The 27,559-nt window shown below is 31.3% G+C and overlaps 2 protein-coding genes across 3 annotated transcripts in view; one reads left to right on the forward strand and one right to left on the reverse strand.

The window, feature by feature from the left end:
- The first annotated feature begins 588 nt into the window (after positions 1-588).
- Rif1 (Rap1 interacting factor 1) lies at positions 589-12,050 on the forward strand. The gene is made up of 12 exons (XM_085205239.1): positions 589-678; positions 879-1,117; positions 1,193-1,429; positions 1,739-1,974; positions 2,208-2,985; positions 3,330-3,496; positions 3,822-4,047; positions 4,598-4,778; positions 5,521-5,741; positions 5,923-8,745; positions 9,026-9,793; positions 10,385-12,050. The coding sequence occupies exons 2-12, from the start codon at positions 881-883 to the stop codon at positions 10,682-10,684; spliced, it is 6,174 nt and encodes a 2,057-aa protein (XP_085061365.1). The 5' UTR covers positions 589-678; positions 879-880; the 3' UTR covers positions 10,685-12,050.
- The window catches only part of Ptr (patched domain-containing protein), a 44,861-nt gene continuing 28,442 nt past the window's right edge, over positions 11,141-27,559 (reverse strand). The window contains exons 2-11 of one of the 2 annotated variants that reach the window (XM_085205241.1): positions 25,980-26,256; positions 25,341-25,558; positions 22,281-22,459; positions 20,015-20,358; positions 19,285-19,485; positions 18,028-18,165; positions 17,292-17,602; positions 14,631-14,843; positions 13,804-14,013; positions 11,141-13,480 (exon numbers count right to left, since the gene is read on the reverse strand). In XM_085205241.1, coding sequence (XP_085061367.1) covers positions 12,422-13,480; positions 13,804-14,013; positions 14,631-14,843; positions 17,292-17,602; positions 18,028-18,165; positions 19,285-19,485; positions 20,015-20,358; positions 22,281-22,459; positions 25,341-25,558; positions 25,980-26,256 — 3,150 coding nt within the window. In that variant the 3' untranslated portion in view covers positions 11,141-12,421. Of the gene's footprint in view, positions 13,481-13,803; positions 14,014-14,630; positions 14,844-17,291; positions 17,606-18,027; positions 18,166-19,284; positions 19,486-20,014; positions 20,359-22,280; positions 22,460-25,340; positions 25,559-25,979; positions 26,257-27,559 lie in introns of both variants that reach the window. The other variant, XM_085205240.1, reaches the window with a different exon arrangement.

Genomic DNA, 27,559 nt, shown 5'->3' on the forward strand with positions numbered 1-27,559 from the left:
GCCGTTTGAAAGGAAATTTTTTATATGCAATTAAAATATACCTTTATGTACCTGCAAATTCTTTAAGAAATTAAATAAACTTTCGTTAAACAGCCACATTACTGCGAACCACCATAGAATTTTTATTATTATAGTAATTTTTTTATATAAGTCTATTTTTTTATAAAATTTTATGTATTCATCAATACTAAAAATGTCTTAACACTTTTTATCTCCAGAAAAATTATTTAGTTAAGAGTCATTATTTGATGCTATTGTAATGTTTGTATCTTTTTGTATAAAAAATAAACGAAAAAATATTTTAATTCCACGCGTGAAATTGAAAAGAATAGTTTTACTTTTAATAGTATCCATACTAATGTTGGTTTGGTTGGTTAGTATTTGATAGCATCACGCAGTCTTATAACTTTGAAGGAAGACATAGATACAGAAAAGAATTTGGAGTTGTCAAAGTATTATAATTGTAATAAAAATTGCAGAAAATATCTGAGCTCAATGTACGTCTTAAAAAAATACAGATAATATATATCTATATATATATTGTCTATCAGCTAAGGTTATGGCAATAATTTAATGTCATTCTTCGCGCCAGAATTGTTGCAAATGTCAATATGTTGTTTTAATTCATGAAAAAGTAATAAATTCGTTTGCATTTAACTGATCTTTTATCTGAAATAGGTAATTGTTATGATTTTGTTATTTCGCTATATAAATATTACTTTGATAGTCATAATCTTAATACTTATACGTATTTGTGTTTTGATGATCGTATGTACTTATTATATAGCTGCATTGTGACCGGTTGCCGTGTTCATTACCTTTTTTCTTATTTGTCGCGTGGTATTTGTGTACAATTATAGCTTAACAGAATGTTTTAGATATGCCTGAAGAACTTTGCATCGTGACTGATCTTGAAAAAGCGTTAGATTATTCTGATGATTATATATTGAATATACATAATTATCAATCTATTCAAAATGCATTGGACGCAGCTGATAATATTCGAGTACCCGTGGTTGAAAAGTTATTATCATTTTCTGTACGACAACTGAAAGAAGATATAAAATATACAAGTAACATATTAAATATTATATCTACAGTATTAGAAAAGATCAAGGTATACAAATAGTTTTTTTTTTAAATATTATTTATTTACACAAGTACATAATATTAAATATTTATTTTTTTTTAGAAGGCACAATTTTTACCTTTACCTGATTTAGTACCATCAGCAGTAGGTGTTTTACATGTACTAAAAACAACTGCCTTATTTAACAAAATTGAAACACTTAAAACAATATGTTTTGAAATAATTTTGTCATATCCAGACGAGACATTAATTTTACTAGTTGTAAACCAGTCCAATGAATTGAAGGAACTTATCAATTTGTACTGTCATCAAAGAATACCACTTAAAATCCGATTACAGGTAAATATTGCTATGAACTGTCTAATATTTGAGACTTGCTTGATGTTTTTTTCTTAAATTTATGCTGTAATGACTAAAGCAACATATATAGGAGAAACCTTGTGTTATGATAATCTGTTCCTCACAATTACATACTCACATAGTGTGTTTAGTAGTGAAAATCAATGCCTAGCTTTGTTTTGTTACTAGAGTTAGGAGATTAAAGTAATTCATTCCCCCAAATGGAAATTCAAGCCACAACTTGTGCTTACCTTAGCCTTAATAATATTTTTACAATTTTATAATTATTGTTTCCCAAAAACATTTCAGATTTTAAGTGTTCTCTTCAAATTGCTAAAAATATTACCACCAGAAAAGAGAGCTACTTTTATCAAGGAAAATATTGATGTGTGGTTTTCAAGAATTATACCATTTATCACTATTACTTCAGCATTACCACAAGTATTGGATGTTTTGGAACTGTTGACACAGGATTTAGTGAATTTTGAGTATGGAGACAACTCTAATTGGAGAGTCGTCCTTGAAAATATTTATACACCACAGAAGTAAATATATTTCACAATATTTGCAGGGTAGAGGCAGACCCTAGTGTGTGAGCACTCCTACTGTCGCCTACCTTGTGTAAAGACCTTGTATGTTTGTATGAAATAAATCTAAAAAAAAGGAAAGATAAAACGATAAAGAAAGATTTATATAAATTCAAATTCAAAATATTCTTTATTCAAATAAGCACTAACTCCTAACCTTATAACTAAAAATGGAATTATTTCTTTTTAAGGTATCCTGCATTTATGAAAAATTTACTTGAATCTCAAGATGACAACTGGTACAGATTATGGATAATTTTTATAAAATTGTTAAAAAGCCAAATAACGAAAAGTATGAGTAATACAGGAAGTCCAATAAACTCAATGTTACCAGTGGTCGAAATGGCATTTAAAATGGATGTTCAAAACAGATGTAAAGCATTTTTGTGTTGGAATGTTTTAATAGATAACTTTTCAACAGAAACCAATGAGAATTATATAAATAAGAGGATAAAATTATTAGTCATACCTCTAACATCTAACAATGCAAAAGTTGAAAAGACTGCATTAGCAAAACTGAACACATGGTGGCATTTAATATATAATTTTTATTTACATATGGATAAAATATCAAATGTAGTTCTAATGCCATTCATGTTCTTTTGCTTTGGTAAATCTGTGGCCGATAAACCTATGTTTATACCTGGAACAATTTCAGAAACAACAAAAGCTCAGTGTGTTCAAGTTCTCATAAATATATGTGGTCATGTTAATTGCCAAGGGTGTGTCAATTTACCTAATTTAAAGGGAAAACTTTTGACTCCTAAAATGTTAGTGGATCATTGGAGAGAATGGATACATTTTTTAGGTAGTGCTCTAAGAACATGTGCCGAAAATGATAAATTTTCGAACAAACAGATAGAGTGCTTGTGGAAGTCTTTTATTAAAACTATTAGAGAGTTACCTGACAATAATATTAGGAGGGATCTGTTCATGGAAGTTTTAGGTGTTCTTAATAAAATAACAGTGGTAACTATTTCAAAATTATTTATTTAATTTTATGATGTTGATATATACTTCTTATTTTTTTTTGTAAACTTTGTTCAACTTTCTTCGCATGTTATGTGGTAGGCAGAACATATTGAAGTGCAAAACTATATTGATTTTTTATAAAACATATCCAGGAAAAAAAAATAGTATACTAATTTCTCAGAATAAGGAGTGAATTATTACAGTCAGAATTCAGATATATAGATAGTTAAAATTCTTTATTGTATACACAAACTATAAAGATGTTGTAAAAAAACCATATTGTGATGCCTTTTTATTTTTTAAAGGGGAAAAGGTATAAGATGTTGCTTGTTTTTTTTTAGGACTGCAACCCAAGGATGTATGATATTATTTTGAATATTCTTATTTACTCATTAGTAGATGATGTGGATTTACAACCTCTAATGGTTACAAAGGATCATAAATATTGTCCTATACTGAATTTAGTTAAAGTTGTATTGAAATTTCCAAATAATAATGTAGGAAACAGGTAAGAATGTTAGAACATAATTGTTAATGAAAACGTAGGGTTGAGTTCCGCAACTCCACATGCAAAATCTTGGAAGTTGAGCATTGCATATTCAGATTCAAATATTTTTTCTTCAACATAAGATGCTTTATTTTAATACTTATACATAGCATAAATGAGGCCATTGTGGAGCTGTAACGCGACGGCCGTTGGTTTGATCCCCACTCAAGGCAATGAATTATTACTTATTAATATTTAATTTTTTTCAATCTGGCACCAAGGCATACTATCTCAACGAACTTACGTACTTACGAAACTTTTAAAATGTTCAATGTTTTCATTTTAGCCAAACAGTAAATAACTTGAAACCGATAGTAAACTTTTTGATAAAAGAAGCTCTTAATACATCAAGTCATACAATTGAGTGTATATTAAAAGACTTGACCTCAAACAACATTTACTTTTGGCTGACACTCGCTGATACAATATGTGTAAATTACTACAGTCTGTGTGAAAGAATGCTATGTAAAATGATACTGTGGCCATTAAAACATTTGGAGCAATTTGCAAAAGTAAGTAATATTTCTAAAAATTTTGAATCTATGTATAATTTTGCATGTTAAAATGGAAATAATTGTACTTACTGTTGAACTCATGAAACATAATGCTTATGGTAAGTTACAGCAAGTACAGTAAATTAGATTAAAATTAATAAAATAATGTAAAAACACTTAAATCAGCTTTTTACAGTGTGGATGGGGGCACACAGCCGGATAGGCAGAGGGAACCTAATGTTAAGACTCCATTTCCCACTTTCTGCCGAATTCTGGAGGCATTGTGTGTTGAGCGGCAGAACTCAATGCCTTGACACCAAGTTAAAGCAAAGCGCGGCTATATATATAGCTATATAAAGGCTATATATATAGCCTGCGTGTAATGCTATGGACTATACAACAAATATAATTTTTCAAGAATTCCAGATTCATAACCAGCTTTATGCAAGTTTTAGGTTTTCTAAAAAAAAATTTTTTTTTCTTTCCTAAGTGTGGAATGAAGTTTTAAAAATCATAAATGCTTTGCCACAACCACCTCAATAAAATTACCTTTATAATATGATTTTAGGAAGATTTAGCCACATTTGCATGGGTGAAATTGTATGAATTTGCCTATAACAAACTACAAAACACAAAAATCAATGAGGATGTTTTCACAATATTAATGTCACATGCAGGAAGTTTGAAATCTTATAAGTTTATCATAAATGCTTCAATAGCGGCAGCACGGAAGAAAATTGATTGTATTGGTAAGTTTTTAAATTTTATATATTATACATTAGATTTTTTTTAACTTCAGTATGTATACTGTATCACAGGGTAGGCAAAGGGAACCTGAGAACTTAGTTTTAAGACTCCACTGTCTTTTTCTCACTCTGGTAAGGTGTTCAGCATTGTGTTCTAGCACTAAACACGTAACATCTCACGAGAGTGTTTTAACACTAAGCGTTTCTGCCCTACTCTACTATATACTGGATACGGCGTGAACTTATTATTATACATAGTTATTATAACATGAGCTATACATGATTAGAAAAGGCATACTGAAATCAATCTTTACAAAGTTCATAAGCTTGCAAGTACTCAAGACCCGCTCACTGCAATCTTGGTGGCAATAGCTCATCTACTGACCATTGTAAAATCAGTGAGACAAAAATAAATTAACTAAACTTTTACATTCCATTTCAAAAAGTATTTTTCAGTTTCGTTCTTTATGTAAATAAAATTATTTAATGTATTTTTTTTATCTTTTTATTGTATAATGTAAAAATTTAGTTCAATCTGTAATATAAATAACAATTTTATTTTAAAGTTTTAATAAGATTACAGTTAAACATTATACATTTACTCTTATTGTGGCAACTTGGGTAAGCTTATTTACTTGTATAGAAATTTGATGTTTCTTTAGTAATATGATATTCCTCAGAATATGAAACACCTTAATTGGTATAAAGTATGGCAAAAACTATTAATGTTTTATTTGTTTTTTAGATGATAATTTCGAAAATGAAGCTGAATGGTTGCTTAAATCGGTTAACAATATAAATGGACATGTAGATATTGAAGATATAATTCCAGTTTTATCCGTAGTTGTTGTTGACATGATGAAAAAATTATGTATAAATAAGAATTCTAACATAGCTGAGCAAGTTATACTCATAATAGAGCAATTGCTCAAATTGTTTAAGCCATGTATAACAAAAAATGCAATGGTAAATAAATTATGTTTTAATTCTTTTGCATGTGCTCTTTATTTTTTTTGCTATAGTGTTCGTGTTGGTTAATTTATTGTTCAAACTTTATTTTTTTATTTATTTGCATTCAAAAATCTACTACTAAGCAATGGCAAATACCAATTATGTTATTGTTAATGTTATTATTATTTCTTTACAGGTGGATTCTTACACACATTTACAATTAATTTTGGAAAATCTAAAACTATATATAAAAATTCCAGAATATTCAAAATTAGTAAAACTTTTACTCAATCAATTTAAAAGCTATGCTGAAATAGTTAATTCTAATGAGAATTTAAGAAACCTTATTTTAGATGTTATAGGTACTGGAAACAAAGATACTAGTGTTGAAGAAGTCATCAAACTCTTGAAAGAAAACTCAGTACAAAATTCAGAAGTTCCAAAACAGACTGATGAAGCTAAATTCACAACACTGGGTGCAAAAGGTTCTGCTAAGAAACCTAAAGAAAAAGAAACCAATATAGTAAACACTGTAATAGAAAATGGCGAAGAATATGTTGTAGTGAAATCCAATTGGAAATTTAATCCAAGGAAATTGACTGACAATCAAAAAGAAAAGTTTCAAAGAAAAAGGGAAGATATACCAGCTTTATATCAAGATTTATCACAATCACAAGATGATTTCAAACTTAATACATGGAAAACGGATTCTCAAGATATAACTACTACAAGTAAATCAACTACTGTACCCGATGGGGTTGAAGATGTTTCAAAAATTCTTAAAAATATTCCTCATTCTGAATTTGTTCCAAGAATTTTAGAAAATATTATTGGAAAGGAAAAAACACCATCCAAAGAAAACACTAACACTGAAATCATAACAGACCTTAAAAGTGACACAAACAAATTGCAAATTTTAAAAGAATCTAAATTGCCGCGCGTTGCCTTAAAGGACCGAGTGTTTAAAAATGTGAAAAGCTTAATGGAAAAATCTAACGTAAACAATGGAAATAGTGTTGCCAGTTCCAAGGTTTTAGATGATTTACCTAAAACGCCAACTACGAAATCTGCACCTTCAAGTCACGTGATAAATTCCGCGCCTACGTTAATAAGTGCTGATCGACCGTCACGACTTAAACGAAAACCGAAAAAATTCGAAGATTTACAACTTTTTGGTTTAAAAAGGCGACGCCATTCTCTTGGCCAAAACGATTCTCCTACTATTGCTGAATTTAGCGACAGCGGTTCTGTGGAACCAAATACTGAAAAATTAGAAACAAAAAAAATTGTTGCAGTGAGTGAATCTTATCAAATTGACATAACGAATAAAGAAAAAGAGGATACTGCTAACGTAATTGTTCCAGATTCAAATGAGACGTGCTTAGATACGTCTGCAGAAGAGCAGAAAAATGTTATGCATCCTATAGAAATTTCTAAAAATAAAGATCAAACAGACGAAGGCGACGATAGTGCACCAACATCAGCGGTGGCTGATGCACTAAACTTAAATGAAACGCAAATAGACAAGCCTACTACAAAGCTCAGTGATAAAAATGACAATAACCTGTCTACACCTAAAGATGACATAAATAAATTGACAGATTCAAAATCTTCAGCTAAAAAAGTTAGTGTAAAAAAATCTCGCATAGAAAAAGAATTAGCCATAGACATGGTTGAAGGCCATCCATTTTTGAACACGCCTCAATCTCAAAAACGTCTCACTAGAAAAGGTACCTCAAATTCACCATGTACGAGAAAAAATGTAATAGGGAAATTAAATAAAAATAAAGTTGCTAAGACAGGAAAAAAAAATAACGACAAAGATAAATCTATTGCAATAAAAGAAACTCAAAACAGTACAGCAGATATTCTTGAATCCCAAGATGTTATAGAAAGTTCACAAGAATCATCAGTCACACCAATATCTGTAAAATCTAATAAAACTACAAAAAAAGGTCCTGTGGTTTCTTTAGAAGATATAAAACAAAAAGTTCAAAATACTCAAAATTTGATAGATGAAGTGACTACTGACGTTACGACGAATAGTAAAGATGATGTAGAACTACCAAGCAATAGGACAGTGGAAGAGAAGTTAGTCATAGATTTGACAGAAAATATGGATACCGAACCAATCAGTAGTAATTTTTCCGTCATCGTGATAAACGACGAAGATGATCAACTCCTGAATAGTAACCAAGACGAGATAAATAAACCTATATCTGTAGACATTCAAAACACTGCTGAAGCTGACACACAAACATTAGATTCACAAATATTTACAAATGAAAATAAAAGTGAAGATATAGAAATTACAGATGTTACAACAAACGTATCGTCTAAAGAGGATACATTAAACGTTGACACAGATACAATAGCTGATGACGTTACACAAACAATGACAGAATCTATATTAGAGAAAGATTCGCCGTTCAAAGACGAGGAACAGAGGAAGATGGACTTTATGAATGATACTTTAGAAATTTCGCCTATAAAAACTTTAACTCCATTGCAGGAGCACAAATCACCGCCAGAAAATAGTGATTACATGGTTATTAAATTAACTTCACCTGTACAAGAGAATGGGGAACCGTTTGATAAGTGTGAATCCCCTGAGATATTTACCGAAGAAAAGTCTCCGCCTCGTGACCAATCGCCTATAAGACAAGAAACTACAGCAGTCAATACAAGTCCAAGTTCTCCGTTGTCTTTGAAGAAAAATAGGCTACAAGTTCGTTCAAATGGACGGGCCGCTCAAATGTTAGGTTTATGCGTACCAGATATACGAATAGATGAAGATAAGAAAAGTCCATCAGTTAGCACACCTGCTCGTAGAAACTTAAGAATTCTATACAACGCTAGTGCAGAACAAAGCGATAGTGTTGAAGAAAGTGGGGAAAACGACAATTTTCTTAAATTTAAAAAGTTATTGCCGTCCAACGATTGTAGTCCATCTGGACCTATATTGAAGAGGAAGTTGGTGGATATTACTGATGAGAGCACCGCGTCACCAGCTAGTAAGGTAAGTTACAGTTCATAATATTTTTACAGGTTCTACATATTTTAACTACAGTTTTAGGACAATCATTATCTGCTCTGATTGTGAACGAAATAGGGGTAGTATATTGACAAATTGTTACACAAACAAACAATTTTTTAATATATAAATGTTAAAATAAAATGTTCATAGTTATTTGGTAATAACAAAAACGACTCAAAATTACAATACACATATTACGCTGTAGGTACTTTTATTAACTTGTTTTATACTATTATAAAAAAATATTAATTTACAATTTTAGAGAAAACGCGTGAGTTTCCACGACCCGCCTGTATCCACAACTATATGCGTTAAAAAATATATTGAACCGTGTGGTTTGAGATCTCCTCGAAATTCCGCTATAAAACGACAAGAAAGACTTCTAAGAACACATTTACCAATGAAATCGCCTAAAAGGCTCGAAAACATTTTCAAATTGGACTCAATATTAACTAAAACTATCGAAAGTTTCTCTGAAAATACAACATCTGATAAAGAAATAAGTCCGCCAGAAACGACTCCAGTGGCAGAAATTGTGAAAACAAGTGAATTAAATGATATTGAACCAATTTGTCCCGAACTAGTAGAGTGTAAAGATTCTATTTCAAATATCACCTCTGATTTATTCTCTCCAGCCATGAAGGTATTATTAGTTAAAGAATTTGAGGGAAAAATAGAAAGTATTGGTGACCTAGCCAAATTAACTGAGTTAGAGATCAATAAGCTATGTATAAAAACGCCAAAAGTACAGACAGCAAGAAAAATATTGGATAAATATTTAAATAAAATTAAAACGCAAGAACTGGATATTGAAGAAACAATAGAAAAAGAAATGGAAACATCCTTAAATAAATCGGTGGAAGTTCAAACGTATATGTTAGTTGAAAATATGGGAATCCAAACTGAGGAGTTATTAATACGATCTAATACAACACAAACGGAATTACCGTTGGCGGTTAATTGCAGTGTACAGACAGACGAAGCAGGGAGGAGTAGTACTGCCGATATAGTGACTACTTGTTTATCTGAGGTAAGGAAAGTAGTTCATTTAAACAATGTAATTGTATTCTTTAACTTCACGCTGTATCTCGCATTTAGTAGGATAGACAAAGGGAAGTGAGGTAAGTGACGAAATTTAACGCAACTTAAGTGAAGAAATGAAATAATTAATTCTCCCGAGTAGGAGTCAAACCCACAATCGTCGTGCTTACAGTCAGTAGATACTATTTGGATACTTTTGATAATATATATTTTATATCTTATTTAATCTTCTGTATGTCATTGTGATAAACTAACGCCCAATGTTAATAACCAATCCTAATCCAAAAATTGCTACCATAGATTGAAATAGACAGAGATGGAGGTAGGCCTGCAGGTTAGTGATTGGATAGATATGTCGGACAGTACGAGATAGACGTTAACTGGAGATAGGAGATACATTATTAATATTGAGCGTAAATAAAACCCCTGCCTTGTTGAGAGAATCGATAGCAAATAGACATTCCTCGAAAGTCAATAACCATCATGTTAAAAAAAAAAACTTGTCAGTTGGATAAACCAACAAAATGGGTGTAAAGAAAAAATAATTATCCTTATTTATATATATTTTGTATAATTTCAGAGAGCTGATTTCCTCGACAAATTATGTGACAAAATGGATGAAGATTCCAAACGGAAGATTGCTGACAATTTGTCATTTGATGACTTAACTAACACACTAATAAGCAAACTTACATCTTCTAACTCCACTCAAATACTTAACAGGGTAATTGAAGAACAGAGCAAAAATAATACTACACATGAAAGCAATAATGACAGAAAGCTAAGTTTCATCAAAGATTATCTGTGCGATAATTTCGAACCAAAACATTTGATTTTGTTCTGTAGTGACCTTTTAAAGAATGTGTATAATAAATCATAGTGATTAATAATCATAAAATTTTAGTATTTTATTTATGATTCAGTTGGTTTTGTGTTAGAGGCTGGACTCTGTAGATTGTTGAAAAGATTGAGCAAAGATTGTTTAAGTTTGGATGTTTTTCTCTAAATTGTTAAAGTAGCTTTAAGTTGTTCTATGATAAATAGAAAATTAAAATTGTTGTTAAAACACGACAATATGAGTGTTAGCATACAACTTGTATTTACTCTAAACTTAAACTTTTTTTTATTTAATAATATAATAGTAAGTTATACAGTATATGTATATCCTTCTTTATATATTTTAAAATATTTTTATTGGGCGAAAATGTGATTATTCTAATATCCATTTATAAAGGTGTGTCGGACGTTATCTCTTTATTTCAATAAGTTTAACATTAATTTTACAGTTTAATATCTTGATTTAATTATACAAGATGAAATTAAATAAAACAACAAATATTATAAAAACTATTTTTATTTAATATAAACAGTTAAAATATTTACAATATCAGTCAGAGATGTGACAAGTCACGAGTAAAACGACATAACAATCATGTTATGAATGAACATTTTTTTGTAAAAGATGGCAAAATAAAGCTATTTTGCAGAATAATAAAAAAAAGAATTCGAGAAGATTGCGATTTTTCACGATTTTCGTTTGAATATCGATTTTGTAACTAGTTAACGATTTTATTTATAAATCGATAAAGTAATCGATTTCACAATCGTCCATCTAGTACCTATAATGTACGGTACATGGCATCTGAAATGTATCACATTAATATTTACAGCGTCTATAAGATATAGGTAACGTTAAAGCTTCGTAAATCAATGAGACCTTATGCAAAGTTTAAATACACACATATTTACACAACGTTAGGAGCCTAAGGTACGATACACCCGAACCAAATTAATTATAACTATCACTAGACATCGGATCATAAATGGCAATCGTTTGAAAAATATATTTTGTGCTTTTATGATTGATCTATATTTAGTTGTATGGTAATTTTCGATTCCTTGAAAAAATGTACGGTCAAAACTGATTTATAGAATAGAATAGAAAGAACTTCATTGCACACAGAAATACAAAAATATAGAACAGAACTGATTTATTTTGAGTAATAAAATAACTTGATAAAATAAAAATGTTGACATTTTGTCAAAATAGTTTAAAAATCCAGTTGTTAGCCAGGTTAGTGTCCGATGTCTAATTATATCACACTAGAAAAATATATTAAACAGTAGATCTTATTTTCCGTATTAATTTTAATATTAGTGTAAGCAAATTCGACTGAAATAATGTTTACATTTTAAACTTAGGAAATCGTAAGTGTCAATAAATTATGTAAAAAAGAAAATTATATCTTTCATTTGTTTATACACACGACCAGCGTAAATGATAATATAATTTAAATATTTTTCTTTATTGAATAGTAGTGTTTTCTTCATAATTTCCCTTGAAAATGTTCTAATATAGCTAAATTTACTGCTCTTATCCTTAAGAGTTCCATTATTTTACTATTACCCCAAAGATATACTATACTACTGTTTTTATATATCTAAAGGCCACCATAGCCACATTTAAAGGCTTGTTATATATTATTGACTTTCTGTCACAGATCCAAAACAGGCACTAACATTCAAAATACAATATTCACTCACAAGAGCATAATACTTTGGTCCACAATTGAGCACTTATTTTAATTTAATTTGTATAGAGGTTATATGGTTAGTGTCAAGGAAAACGCATTTCGGCGACGTAATCTAAATGTTCAAGATTATGGTGAGAATTTGAGCGCTTTGGGGCGGTTTTTCTGTGAAGGTTGTGATGAGAGTGAGTCCGCGTCACTCTGTACGTTCCAGGCTGTGGACTTCCGTCACTATTCTTTCGTCTTGAGAACTCGTCGTCTCGTCCTGGGTTTCTGTAGTCGTAGCTTCTTTGGTTCCTTTGCTTTTGCCACGTACGATCGCTTTCATGTCCATACAAATCTAATTCGCCTGATGGTTGGAATTGACTAGTGCTACGGCCATAATTGTATTTTTTCCAGCCGTCGTCAAACTTCTTTCTATTTTCGTTACTTATTTGTCGACGTTGAGACTGATTCGAACTACTCTCGCTTGTGTCTTCGCCAGAGGTACCTATCCCAAGATCTTTGTCATCTCCATAAATTTTGTAAACTCCATTAGGATTTATGTTTTTACCATTGAATATTTGATCGTTCAGCATTAACTGTGGGTGTGGAATACAATAGGGATTTGGGAAGCATTTTTCTACTTTAGAAATTTTTAACTTTTCTTCTCTAGTACAAGATCCTGGACCGAATAGCGAAAGTAAGACGGGTAGTAGGAACAGACCATGCATCGCACCAAAGAAAATTACCATAAAGACCATTTTGAAGAAAACAGAAAATATATAACTGTCGGCTAAAAGCAATGCGACCACACCTAAGATTGTGCTGAATGATCCTTGGACAATTGGTAATCCTAACGAGTACAGGCACTCGCTGACTCTTTCCCTAGGATATTTAGCTTTGGATGCCATGTACGCGTAGCATATGTGAGCAGTAAAATCAACCGAGAAACCTATACACATAATAAGGTTTATCATAGATATAGAATCTAGATTTATATCCCAGAGTGCCATATAGCCTACGACGCCCATTTCTATGGAAATGATACTGAAAGCTACCCACAATGAACAGAGAATGTTGGGAATAAATATGAAAGAAGTTATCATCATCATCAAGGCTCCGTAACAGAGATTTTGTATGGATGTTGGCCTCACTAGCTCGAACTGCAAAAGAAATGTATTATTAATAAAAATATATAAAAATAATATTTTTGATATATTTAGCCTAGAATTGTATTGATCTATTAGATTTCAATATAAATGTTCCGAACAGCGAAAAATATTATATTACTTATTAGATATTACGACCATTTACATTATTTATTTATTTTCATTTCTTGGCTCTTGTTTTAAAGCAGAGCAAGGCGTTGAGTTCCGCTACTCAACACGTAATGCCTCCAGAATTCTCCGGAAACTGAAGAGCGGAGTGTCCTAACACTACGGGATAGAATGTGTGAATCTGAAAGAAAATACATTTACTAATTTACCTGATCAAAGAAGACGAAGTAGGGATGGAATACGGACGCATTAAGCGGCGACTGCGCAACAACGTCTCTCAGTGCTTTCACCATTTCCTTTTCGTGGTTCGTTCCGCTAATATTTATGGCTTGGATAAGAAATCTGGAAGCAATTATCTCGTCTCCGGCTTCGTTGAATTTGACGTCCAGTGAGAAAGGATTGGCCGGGAATAACCACAGCTGGAATTGATAATGATTGTATTAAAATTGTTTTATTTATATTGCTTAACTAGTGAACCCGAACGCGGCTACGCCCGCTTGCTACGCCGCTATACGAATATTTATTAAATATATTTATGAAATTATTTTCAGTTTTCAATAGTGAGATGCGTTAAGCAAGCTCATTTTGGGTGACGTTTTCTAACAACAAATTTTGCAAATCGTTGCTTAGCAACGGTCGCATAGCGATGGTTGTTATTAACTTGGCGGAATAAATTGCATGTCAAATTAATAAGTATTTTAATATATTGGTATATATCGAAAATATTACAAATACGAGAAAAAAAGTATGCTATATTCATCCCGAGACCCTCAAGTATCTCTATATGAGTATTTTATCATAATTAAATTAGCGGTTTGGCCCTGATTGCGTAAAAGACAGACAGACAGACACAGTTTCGAATTTTTAATATAGGTATGGATAATGACAATGAAAGGTTTGAGAACAATTCGACAAACATTCGTATTATCAAAAAAAGGTGACATGGAAGCTATGTAACAGTACAATATAAAATATCCTTTTTAATTATGTAAAATGAATCTATTGACATTTTTATAAAAAACAATTCCTGCTATACCTCTTTTAGATTCGCAATAAAGTCTTCCTCGGAGTCGATCGATACGTTTAAATAATCATTATTCCTGTCCACATAATTGACAAACGTCCGAAGCCAGGACTCGGTGTACAACGAATTCGATATATACGAAGTATTTTCCAATTTCTGTGTCAGTTCTTCCACTTCGTCTTGTATTTTCGGATCGGAATAATTATAATTTCCACTTATTACTACCTGTAAAAACACAATTCCATTTTTTTTTATTTTTTTTGTCAGTTTCACGCTGTATCCCGCATATAGCAGGGTAGACAGAGGGAACCTAGTGTTAAGACACTTCCATTTTCCGCTGAAATTACGAGGCATCCAACTAATTGTTGTTTGTTTTTAACATTAGTTAGGCAAATGAATGCCCATTGCACATACATCCTTATCATTATCATTGCATAAACATGTAGCACGTAGTCAGTATATATACAATATAAGGTAAGTGACGGTAACTTCGTGATAGTACGTGGTTTCGTGAGTTTTGCTTCTGGCAAAAATAATAAGCAATTTAAGTATTATTTACGGAAACTATATATTGGTATATAATCTTTATACTTTCAACTGTCTAAAAACTAAGTAACAATATTTTAATGATAAAATTGAGCGTATAGCGACATTTTAAACGCAGAGTTGGCTACAAACTGCATTGTAACGTGTCTGCGATGCTTGCGACCGTAAGACTACGGTAAGAATTTCTTAAGATTGTAGAAAGACAAAGGTAAGTTATTCGAATAAAACATTGAATATATGCTTTTTTGTATTCTATAATTAAACATTTTATTGAAAAAAAAAATAGATGGAAGCATAAAATTCTTTTAAAATTGCAATAAATCGATTCACGAAATAGCAGACATTTTATTTATCAAGTGTCCGCTATTTCGTGTTACTACCGAATTAGGGAAATCTTAGACACTTTTTAATAAATTTATATTTATGTTATAACTAAGATAATTTAAATTTAAAGCTTAAAATCAGTTACTGTATTTATTAAAGTTTCTCGTGATCGAAATTCGGTATATGTTTTGTCCACTTAAATTTCTGTATTACTATTTTAAAGGTAACCTGAATTGGTAATTTTAAGCTAAATTCGTATAGGTACTGCCAATGTAATTTTATTTTTTAATCAACCTTTATAATTTATTTTTGTGTATTTTATCGAATATACGTGGTTGTTAATGATTACTTTACATAATGTAAAAAATACTGAATAAACAGAACTGCGGAAGTTACTAAAATCAGTAACACGTAATAAGATCCCCTACATTTCATTATTTTCTCTAACTTCGTGACAAATAAATCTACGTAAAATCAGCACATTGACTTCTTTGTCTTTGTTAATAGTGTTTATCTTAGTCTTGTTATAAGTCTAAATAAAGATCTTTTTATTTTTTCAAGAATTTTTCAGGAATATAATATATACCTACTAAACACAAAACGCCGTACAAACTGGTTGCGAAAATATATAGTTCTATAAACTGGCATACCTAACTTCAAAAAATTTAACTTGAATTTCGAGTTTTTTTATATATTTTTTATAAAAAATATACATAAACGTTCAAAAATGTATTTTTTTAAAACTGAGCTTATATAATTTGTAAATTATAAAAGTTGGGGCTACTCGTGGCGCAGGAGTACAAAGTGTGACTGTAAAACCGACTGGTTGTGGGTTCGATCCCCACTCCAGGAGATGAAAATAGGAATAGTATAGAAAATAGAAAATATTTATTTAAATTTATATTTCAGGCAAAGCACGGCGTTGAGTTGTGCCACTTAACATGGTGTGACTCCGGAATTCCGCAGAAAATGGGGAACGGAGTGTTTTAAAAACACTAGGTTCCTACCTATCTACCTACCTACCTATCTACCTACCTACCTACCTATCTACCTACCTACCTATCTACCTACCTACCTACCTAGGCCTATCCTGCTGTGTGCGGGATACAGCGTGAAGATGATTTAATTTGATTTGATTTTTTTTATGAAAGTTTTAATGTCGTTAAGCTGATCTACCTATTTTTTTTTATTTACAAATTCTTTACAATCCAAACCAATAAAGGTGTTAATTTTTTTTATTATAAAACCTCACTCGCGAGGTAAAAACTTGTGACCCGAAATAGGGGACACAAACTCACGAAGTTAGAAACAGAGCTAAATTTTATCACGAAGTAGGGTTCAAATTAGAGGTCCACAAATAAATTAATATAAAAATTAAGGTTAAGTTAAACCGCATAATTCACACATTAAATTACTGCCAAAAGACCCACTTTGATCACACTAAAATTTGCAAATTCATATAACCTTTAATAATGTATTTACAATAGTTTAAAGTTATGAGAGCCTTAAACTGCCGAACTCCCGTACATTTACCTTACTTACCTTACCTATGTTTATCGATTATATTCGGAAAGTGTACTTTAAAGGTCGTAGGTTCAAAGTTGTCTTTTTCATTCCAATCATTAATTTACATTTAGTAATATTTAATAGTATCTAAGTATTATAGTGGATATCGTAGAGGATTTAAAAGTGCAGTCCATAACTTGAATAAAAATTGGATATCTATTTATTTAATGTTAAAAAGTGAAAATGATAACTTTCCAAAGTTACATACAATAAATTAATTACTAAACCGATAATCACCTGTATCCTATATGGAAATTCTCTATAATAAAGGTCTTCTCTATCAAAGAATTCCACAGAATACGAATCCACTTTCGACAATTTGCGTCTTTCCAGTCCTTCCTTCAAATTAGTCACTCCGTACCCGGCGCCGGCGAGGTAAGCTAAGAACACTACTATAACCAGAGCCTTGACTAAGTTGTTATTCAGTAAATCCGCCATGGTCGTCCGGAAAAATGCCATGATGCAGTGTTCCTTGTTGTCTATAGGATTGCTTGGGTCCGCATTGTCGATCCCGCCGCTGCAGAATGCTCGATATAGCCAGGATTTTTCTTCTGAAAACATTTATTGTATTAGCTAAAGTATGAGCATATTCATATACTTATTTTTTTTTTTTCAAAAGTTAACATTTTCGTGCGCCAAATATTTTTTTTACAATTACTTAACAAAGACTTGAGACCGTTGTGGCACAGGGGCACAAGGGTGTGACTGTAAAGCGATGGTTGTGGGGTCAATCTCCACTCGAGGGAATGACCTATTATTTCTTAATATTTTCATTTCTTCGCTCTGCCACCTAGGCAAAAACCAGGCATTCAGTGCCGTCACTCAACGCGCAATGCTTCGAAATATTCGGCAGAAAGTGGGAAACGGAGTGTTTTTATACTAGGTTCTCTCTCCTTACCCTGCTGGGTACAAGATACAGCGTGAAGCGAATATTTTTTTGATAGTAGAGAATAATAATTATAAAAAAAAATACCTTTTCTCGCCCTCGATTCAGGCAAAACTTTCACCCAGGTTATAGTGTGTCGATTCTGCTTCTCCCTGTATCCCGATACAGCGACACATCCGGCGAAGAACGTTAAATGCCAGACAAATGTGAAACATACGGCCAGACCTGTGAATGCATGATTATTTCATTATAGGTAACTGGCTGTCGTTGTGTTGCAATATAGACTGGAAATTACTTTACAAGTCAAAGGTACTGTATTTCATGTAATAATTATTATATTAAATTAACTTCTATTATATTAACATTGCAAAGTTAAACTAGCGTTTACAATTTAAACTTTTTGGGTTTTTTCATTTCATCATAAATTGAGAGAATAAATATGTAAAAGTAGCTACGTGCCCCAGTTGTAAAGTGTCTGGCTAAATTCAACGATTGTACAGTACGGTCAACAAATAGTGGCCGCTCTGAAGTTAGGTTTTCTGAACTTTTGCGCATTGTTCATTCGAGATGATAATAAACAAAAGAAAGAAAAATAATAAAATCGAATCTCTGCTGCCATCTCGACCTAATTTTAGACGGCCACGACTTCTTGAGCGTACTGTATGCTTGATTTACATTTATGTATGGGAGTCTTATGCCATATTTATAAAAGAATAAAATTATAATAATAAAATTAACGTCAAGATATAACTAATTTAATAAAATTTTATTAAAGTTTATATATATTTTTATATAATACTAAATTAATCAATTATTTAAATTTTTAATAGCGTTACTAAAAATAAAGCATGAAATTAACAATTACAGTGTTTTGTAAGAGAATATTAAAGTGAAGGTTGCTTGGGCTATGATTTCATCACACTAGTAAAACACCTTTAATGGTAAGTAATAGTTACATATATTATAGTTTATGACTTTGCGTGTTTATAATAGCGTGAAAACGGAAATATATGCTAACATTGTTAGATTTAAAACATTGTTATATTATTTCAATTTAAAACTATGCAATTTATGGAATGGAAAATATTTTATGTAAAAGTACATTTTAGTATATTTTAGGTATCGCAGCCTGGAACTAACAATTCTTTGTCTCGCTTGATCTACCAAAACTAGGCTTATCATCGCATACAGGCCCCAAAGTATTTAATTACTTGCATATTCTTTTTCAGTTCATTGTATTAACATCTAGATGTCTGTGTTTTTTCATAGAAATCTTCAAAATGTTATATAAGAGTTACTTTTTAACAACATACGTAGGTATCTATTAAGATGAAAAAAATTTACCTGAATACATGCAAAAAATCTGCACTGAAGGGAACGGCGAAAAGATGCCAATGAAGAAAGACAGCATATCTGTCACGGACGTGATCGTAATGGAGACGGCAGCCTCAGAGAGCATAATGGCCATTCGTTCCGGTACAGGTAGCGTGGGCGCGGTGCGCCTCCAGGCCGCCAGCATTACAAAAGTATCGTCGATACCGATTCCTAGAATGAAGATGTTTTGTTTAGTTAGCTATGAATAGGATAATATAATAAATTGTAACTAAATAGAATTTTTTTTTGCTAATTAGAGTTCTTAGTAAATTTGTGCAGTTACCAGAGCGAAGAATTAAAAATATTTATTAAATATTTCATTCCTCCGAAAGGGAATCGAATCCACAACCATATTTACACGCAACGTTTACAGTCACAAGCTTGTGCTATTGCGCCATCACGGCCTCTGGACTTTACCTACCAATAAAATAGATATATGATGTAATATTTATCAATCTCTTACAAAAAGATTTATGTCATTTATTAAATATCTTTTAATATAATACATTTTTTTATAAAAAGTTGTGAGATTTATATACCCATGTGAAATTCCATACAAAACAGCGGTATTGTCTGTTTATTGTAAAGAATCTATTAATAAATTTATGACAGTGTGATATTTCATAGGTATATGAAAAATACAATTAAGCAATTTTCCACTTTAGATTTATATAGATGATATAAACAAAAAATATCTCACCAATCATCAAGAACGGTGCAGCAAGATTGATTCCAATGAAAGATATGCCCAAATATATAGCACAACCAAAAGCAGCTGCAGTTGCCATTACTGCAGAGATGTTACCTAGGAGGCCCAACCAGGGTTTGGACCTGACCCAGTCCCCCATCATGCATGTTACAACGGAAAATATTCCCATTAGAATGAATGTGGAACTGAAGAAAGGTATGACGGTCTTCGTGTTCTTTTCGAGCTCGTGGTCCAGTGTCCGTGATGCGAAACGCGCGATCGATATATGTTTGAATCGTCCCGTATCTTCCGCCACACCTACAGCGTCTAAGAATGCGTCTTCCCATGCTGCACCTCTGAAAAAAAATTACATTATTTTTAAATTAGTACTATAAATATAAACGTGACAGTTAACGGGACAAAACGAATGGGGAAGTGTCTTAATGGGAACGGAGTGTCTTAACACTAGGTTCCCAGGTTCCCTCGGCGTACTCTGCTATGTGCGGGATGTAATGTAAAGATAAATGAGTAGGTACTGTACAGATAGGAAAAAGGCTTTTGTAATTGTTATTGAATTTCAATAAGAGATTATCTCTCTGTTATCTTCATATTATTTGTAAACATATTCTTTGACTAAACAATAAGTTTATCTATTGTTTAAATGTTAATAAGATAATTTCATTGATACACCTATTTTTAGAAAGTTATACCTAATATATAAATTCTTGTTACTATAAGAAATGTTCTAAATCTTTTAAAATAAGTATTCAATAGAGTGAATGGAATGCGAAGTAAATTATTTTAAAGATTAAGTATTGTTTTACTTTCCTGTGAGTGATGTTCACTATATTGCTTTAGCTGAATTCTTTTTTAAAATATTTAAAATTTCAATACCTTCAAAGCTTTTGTGTGTCAAAAACAAAATTATATAGTCATTTTCCTTCTATTTAAAAGAACAGTATATAAAAAAATATTTAAATTACAATAGGCACTATGCCGGCTAATCAATTGCTCATATCTCAGTCTAAATCAGTAAAATTGTTTATTCGTCTCGCCTAACGTTACAAAGTGTTTTGTATTCTAAACTATTTTCCAAACCGTGTCAAGATCGGACCATTATCTAAGCCAGTGATGCTCTTTGAAAAGTTGCATGTTAATGAAATTGAAAACAACCCATCAAATTATAGAAAAATAAATTCATTCGGAGGAAATCATTTCTCAGATTTCGTCATGAGTGAGTGACCTTTCGATTTTATATATATAGATATCTAGAAAAATAAATTCAAATATAAATTTATGGTCGTTCTTTTATTTCTCTAATTGCAGTGCAAGGGCACAAGTGTGTGACTGTAACGCGACGGTTGTGGGTTCGACCCTTACTCGGTGGAGTGAATTATTATTTATTAATATTTTAATTTCTTCGCTCTGGCACCAATGCAAAAACCCAGGTTTTCCATCACTCAATTTAAAATTCGGCAGAAATAGGGAACAGAGTGTCTTAACACTAGGTTTCCCCTGCGTTACCCTGCTATAAGCGAGATATAGCGTGAAGCCGATTTTTAATTTCTTTCTCTTTATTATTTATGATTATTTATTTCTTTTTCCTTCAAAATTATCACAATTACCACTCACATCTTAATTTCCGTTTGCGTGTGTTGTTAATTCTAGAGATATTATATATAAAAGTAGCGGACGCTCGTGTATTTTAATTGCCCTTTACAAGTTTTATCTACGTTTAATGTTATTGCCTTGAGAGTTGAGTTTGTTTTGAGATAGCTTTCTGTATGGTAATGGCCGAATAAAACATTAGAGGAGCATATTTTAAGAGGGTTACGTCACATAAAATACTAGATTAGGCAAAGACATAATTTAAAGTGGTATTTAAAAAGCTTTTACTAGAAACTTTTAAAATTCTGTAAAGTTATAGCATAAGAAAATAGCTAATAAGTACTTGTGAAGTCATAGTGTTATGCAAGCTTTCAAAATGAAATGAAACGATTAACACTAGATATTTGAAGACTAAAAGTAAGGCTAACTTAATTTTGAATTATCAATTTTGAATAATCAATATTTATTGAAAGTTTTGCTAATATTTGGCTTTATTAAAAATATTTTTTGCATAACGTAATTTTTTTTAATAATCCAGATTTAAGCTAAATAAATGTTTTAATTATGATTATTTTTTGGACACTTTCTGTATCACAGTTATTCGTGCTGTAAAATGTTTATAATTAAACATATATTTAAAAAAGAACATAAACATATAAATAAAACTTACCGTTTTTCTTGTATTTTATTGTCTGTCCTTATAAACCACACGAGTTGTACAGCTGGTACGGATTCTATGACATCGTCCACCACTTTTGAACCGCCGAAGAACACGGGAAAAGCGTGAGCCTCCCACGTCACCGGGTTAAACATTATAGGAAATGTTAGATTTAGTTCCCCGCGTTCAACCTAAAGCAAAATAATAATTTAATTATTTATTTATTTAAATTCTTTATTGCACAGAATAAATAAAAAAACATATATAGGCACAAAGGGACTTAACGCTCAGCATTCTCTATTAGCCATGGGAAATGTGTAAAAAAGGAAATGTGTGAAAAAAGGAAATTTTGAATTAAAAAAAAAAAGAAAAAGTAAAAAAATCATACAAATAAGTAATTTTAAATTAAATAGATATACATACATACACTGTAAATAAAATAGAATAAACTACAGATAGAATATTATATATAGTATGAAAATAAATAATTATTTATATTTAAAGAAAAAATAGATAAATAAAATCATATATTTAAGACAAATTTCAAATTTCGTTACGCCAGCATTAAAAGTACAACCTATTACACCTGGAACGCAGCAAATCGTTATCGCAAACAAAAGATTGAATGGTACCTGTTTACATGGAAATTTGTCAATAGAATAACAAAGTGGTTACATTACTAAATTTGATTGTATTGTTCTTATAGAAAGTGCTTTACAAGAGTGCTTATGCTTTTTGAGGGTCGGCAAGTTATATTACTTTGGTAATAATAAAATATTGTCTACTTTTAAAAGTCTTTTTGTTATTTATTCTTATTTGTCTTTTAAAATCTTTTATATTTATTTATATACTGCTGGGTCTAGCGGGTCAAGCGATAAATCACTCCGTTCTTCCTATATATTTAGTAACACGATGTGTTAACGGAATAGAACTAAAACCACGTTTATAAAATTTGTTTAAATCAGATTTGAATTCATAACTATCAGGTGAAGTCAAATATGTACATATTAACTGCTCCGCAAAAGCAGCGTCAATTCGAGTGGGAATCGAACCCACAACCCGTCACGTTAGTCACGCATGTAACTCTGCGCCAGGGCAGGCCTCAACAGTAGTAGGCCTTAGTCGTTAATTTTTATCAGGTAACAAATAACAAATAATTCGTTAATAATTGAAATTGGCAATTTGTATTGAGCGAAGCCAAAAAAATTTATCAGAGCAATCCTGCGAAGCAAGGAAATACCCCAAATTAACACAATCTTGCAAGTTTTTGCTGTCTATATTACCTAAGGTTACCTAAGGTATATTTAAAAAAAATCTTTGTCCAATACAATTTTATAGTAACACCTACAGGTACGTATTACAAATAATGTTAGCGAGACTTGTTTATCGACGTGCCGAGTATAATACCGATAAAACGATAAATATGTGGTTTGTTACACCTCAGTGAGTTCCATTGTTAGGTGTACCACAGGGTTGTTAAAGTATATACGAGTACATATTATATTATCTTGAATTACTAATATATTGTATTACTAATGCTAGTATTAGTATGTGAACAATACCGTGGATAGGAACTTTAAATAAGTTATTTTTCCTGAAGCATTTACGTTTTTTTTGTGCAGAAAGTTCAACGCCATATTTCGGTCTAATCAGATATTTCGCTTCTAGATAGTAAGATTTTATTCCTGGGGTTAGGACGCCATCATTTTACTATTTTTTTATTATTATAGAAAAAATATATATTAACTTGCAGATAATTAACTAACTCGCTGGTTTAAATTTTAAATAAATACAAACCCAAACTATAAAACTTTATAAACAAACTACATTTTGAGACCCATAATGTTTGCGGACGGTAACAATAACGAATAATGAAGAGAAAAAAAGACCTAAAAAAAACAAATTAGCAGTATTTAGTAACAAAAACTCATAATTGTAGGTAAGTAAGAAAAAATATTTAACAAGAACTAACTAAAATACATAACACTAATCTAGTAAAAATCCTTGGCTAAAAATATCTATGCAATGAACTGTTTTTGTTTAGAATACAAATAGGCTTGTCTTAATTATTAACTAAATGTGGTGTGTTTACTCAATTAGGTTCTTTTTACTTAAGTAAATTGTCTTTTTTTTCAGCTAAATAAAAAATACTAGGCTAAGTGATTGTAAGTATTATTTTCCTGCTAAAGAAATCTTTGTCATAACTAATCATTAGTAACACAAATATTTTTCTTATTATGAAAAACATTATGTAAATAACAAGCGCGACTTTAAGCACGAGGTTGTAGGTTCGATTTCTCGCATTTAATATTTTCACTTTCTCGTCCGGCAACGAAGCAAAGCTGAGTTCGGCCACTCAATTTACAATGCCACCAGAATTTGACGGAAAGAGGGGAACGGAAGTATCTTAATACTAGGCATCTAGGTTCCCTTTGCCTACCGTGCTATTTGCGGGATACAGCCAAAAGCTAAAAAAACATGCAAATTCATTTTCGCTTTATTTACTTATGATTAGGTATTATTATTAAGCATTTTTTTGTGTAGGTAGTGGAGGTTTGACAAATCACACCTGCAAGCATTTTACTTGCATATTGTATGGTATAGATTAAAATCAGTGGTTTTCGTCCACACTATGAGTAACAGCTATTGTTTAAAATTCACCGGCCGAATGTTCGAGTCGTGAACTCGCATTAATCATCCGTATATATGATTTCCTACAAAAGTACCTTTTACTGATGCAATATCTAAATGTTTTTAAATTGTTTTAAACTATTAAACGACAATTGTTGTTAAATAAAAATGTGAAATAAATTTAAACGACTGTCGACTTAGATTGAATTGATTTTTTAGTCTATTTTACTTATGAAATGATAAAAACTGGAGTGATTTATCTTTACACTGCCTTTGCTTAAATATGGAGAGAAAAAAAAAATTAAAACCATTTTTAGCAAATAAATTACCTAATAACATCGCTGGGAAAACCTTAAAGGCAGTTAGTAAATAGATACAAAAAATTAGATTCTTAAACTAATAGCTGAATCTTAACAAATAAATATAATTTATTTATTTCACCTCGCCAATAATTTTGTCCAAGTTCAATATATCGTTGATGAAGCACTGTCCCTCCCACCTCGCGCACTCCTCTCTATACGTGAATTGCTCCCCATTGTCCAGAGTCACTGTGATATTTTGGACGTACTCATCGAGCTGACGAAGTTCCTTCCACACTTCAGTACGAAGCATATTTGTTATGTTGTCCTTGGGTACAATGATCACTCGGCCGAACCTACCTATAATAAAAAGATTAGTGTTATTTACGGTCTTAATTTATTCGGTCGATTGTACTTCTTGTATACATTTATTTCCATACAACGTCCTTCCTTTGCTAGGAAGTAAAAAATTTAGAATTTTTATGTATCCAATGGCCCTTAATTTAACTTTGTTCAATTCTCTACTCAGAGTCTATGTATATTAGGACTATTCTTTAAGAAATGGCTTCTAAATAGGAAGGTATATAATATATAACGTTTTTTAGTTATTCTTATCTAATTCAATAATACATAAAATAATAATATATATGTTTTAATTGTATTATTTATTTAAATTACCTGGACCCAAAGAGACCTTTTCGACCCATTTTTTGCCTTATCAAAAGTATTTAAAAAATAGATTTAAGTAGTTGTAACATAATTTTAGGTAATTATTATTTACCTGCTCTCGTAATCCTGCCCACGTTAAATCTATGGGTATAGTTTACTTTAAAATATTCTTCAACTATGCGCCTCTCCAGCTTTCCTTGGCCGCTGACAGGTGAGAACAGATATTCTGGGTCCATTTCATAATAGACTCGCTGATAGCCGGTGATCATGAGCAGCGTCAGCAATACAGGGATGATGATGAAGTATCCTGGCCGTTTCCCGACAAATAGTCCGAGTCTATAAAACGACCGGTTTAAAATGTCGTCCACAAACGTTAGTTTGCAACCCATCTGAAACAAGAAAGAAAATGTTTATATTAAATTTCTATATTCAATGTTTATGTTTATTTTCAGAAAATGTTCATACAATTTCAATATATGTAATTTAAATGAATTTTTGTAAGCATTTTTATCATGACTTGTAAATTTTGTAGGGTAGACAGAATTTTATGATACATTCTAATACCTATGTCTTATTTTCTATCGGTTTTCGGAAACGTTATCTCATGACTGCCAAGAAAAGATCAAAAATATTCCCCCAAATGAGAATTGAATTCAGAACCATTACCAACAGTCAAATACAACTCAAATAGTGTTGTTATTTGTTTTATTTAATGCAATGTAAACAAATAAGTAGTTAGTTTACGTACTTATATAAATTTCTTATATATATAATTATCTTACTCGTCTATTGCTTTCACTAATAACGTACATCTTATTTTATTATAAGCCCTGACGGTTAGCAGAAGCTAATTAGACGAGGTTTCTAACATCGCTATACGAGTATACCGACATTATAATATGTATGTATCAATGCTGTAATCTACTGTAACTTGCAAAACATGATTGCTTGATTTCACATTTTTCGTACAGTATTGCAAAAGATAGATGAATTTTTTTGTTAGGGTGTGGAGGTTAAATAGCATTATATGAGTTTATGTGTATATATCCAGAATCGAGGGGTTCGATTCACACTCGAAGAATATTTCTTTTTTCCATTTCCTTCGCTCTGGTGTTGAGGCAAAGCGTGGCGTTAAGTTCTCCCATTCAACTCAACACAAACTCAACTAAACACGCAATGCCTCCAGAATTCGGCAGAAAATGAGGAGTGGGCCCTAGCGTTAGGTTCCCTCTGCCTACCATGCTGTGTACATGGGATACAGCGTGACGCTGAAAAAAAGTAATATCCAGAATTCATACAATACTTGTTTCTAAACAGCTGCAAGTCTTTTATCGCTGTAGCATGTCCATGGATGCATGCCCTCGTTTCGTAATAAAAACTGGTTGTTTATTATATCATGGTACGCATAATATTTGTATTTATTAAATTAAATGTATTTTTACTGATTCTGCCTCCATCCTTTTTACTATTGACTAAAGGCAATCTTCCATAGTTGTATGTAATTATTTTTTATGGTGAATTCCCCATAATTTTTGGACGCAAATATGTTTTTGAATGTAGATAAGTACTAAAAATATTTCCAAAGAAGTCAATGCACTTGTTTGTTTTATGTTATTTAAACACCTTTCCGTACAAACGACGACCGGAACAAACAACGAATAAAGATAAAAAAATTGGCAAATCCTCATTTGG

This window comes from Heliconius melpomene, chromosome 20, assembly GCF_056956725.1.
Source record: "Heliconius melpomene rosina isolate 202511_hmr_F chromosome 20, ASM5695672v1, whole genome shotgun sequence".
Classification (NCBI taxonomy): domain Eukaryota; kingdom Metazoa; phylum Arthropoda; class Insecta; order Lepidoptera; family Nymphalidae; genus Heliconius; species Heliconius melpomene.

What these genes read in the sequence shown, in the direction of transcription:
- Rif1 (XM_085205239.1), top strand. Translation starts at nt 881, where the DNA reads ATGCCTGAAGAACTTTGCATCGTGACTGATCTTGAAAAAGCGTTAGAT. An exon ending in GAAGAAAATTGATTGTATTG is followed by an intron (nt 4,779 to 5,520) that starts GTAAGTTTTTAA and finishes TTTGTTTTTTAG; the next exon opens with ATGATAATTTCGAAAATGAA. An exon ending in TGACTACTTGTTTATCTGAG is followed by an intron (nt 9,794 to 10,384) that starts GTAAGGAAAGTA and finishes GTATAATTTCAG; the next exon opens with AGAGCTGATTTCCTCGACAA.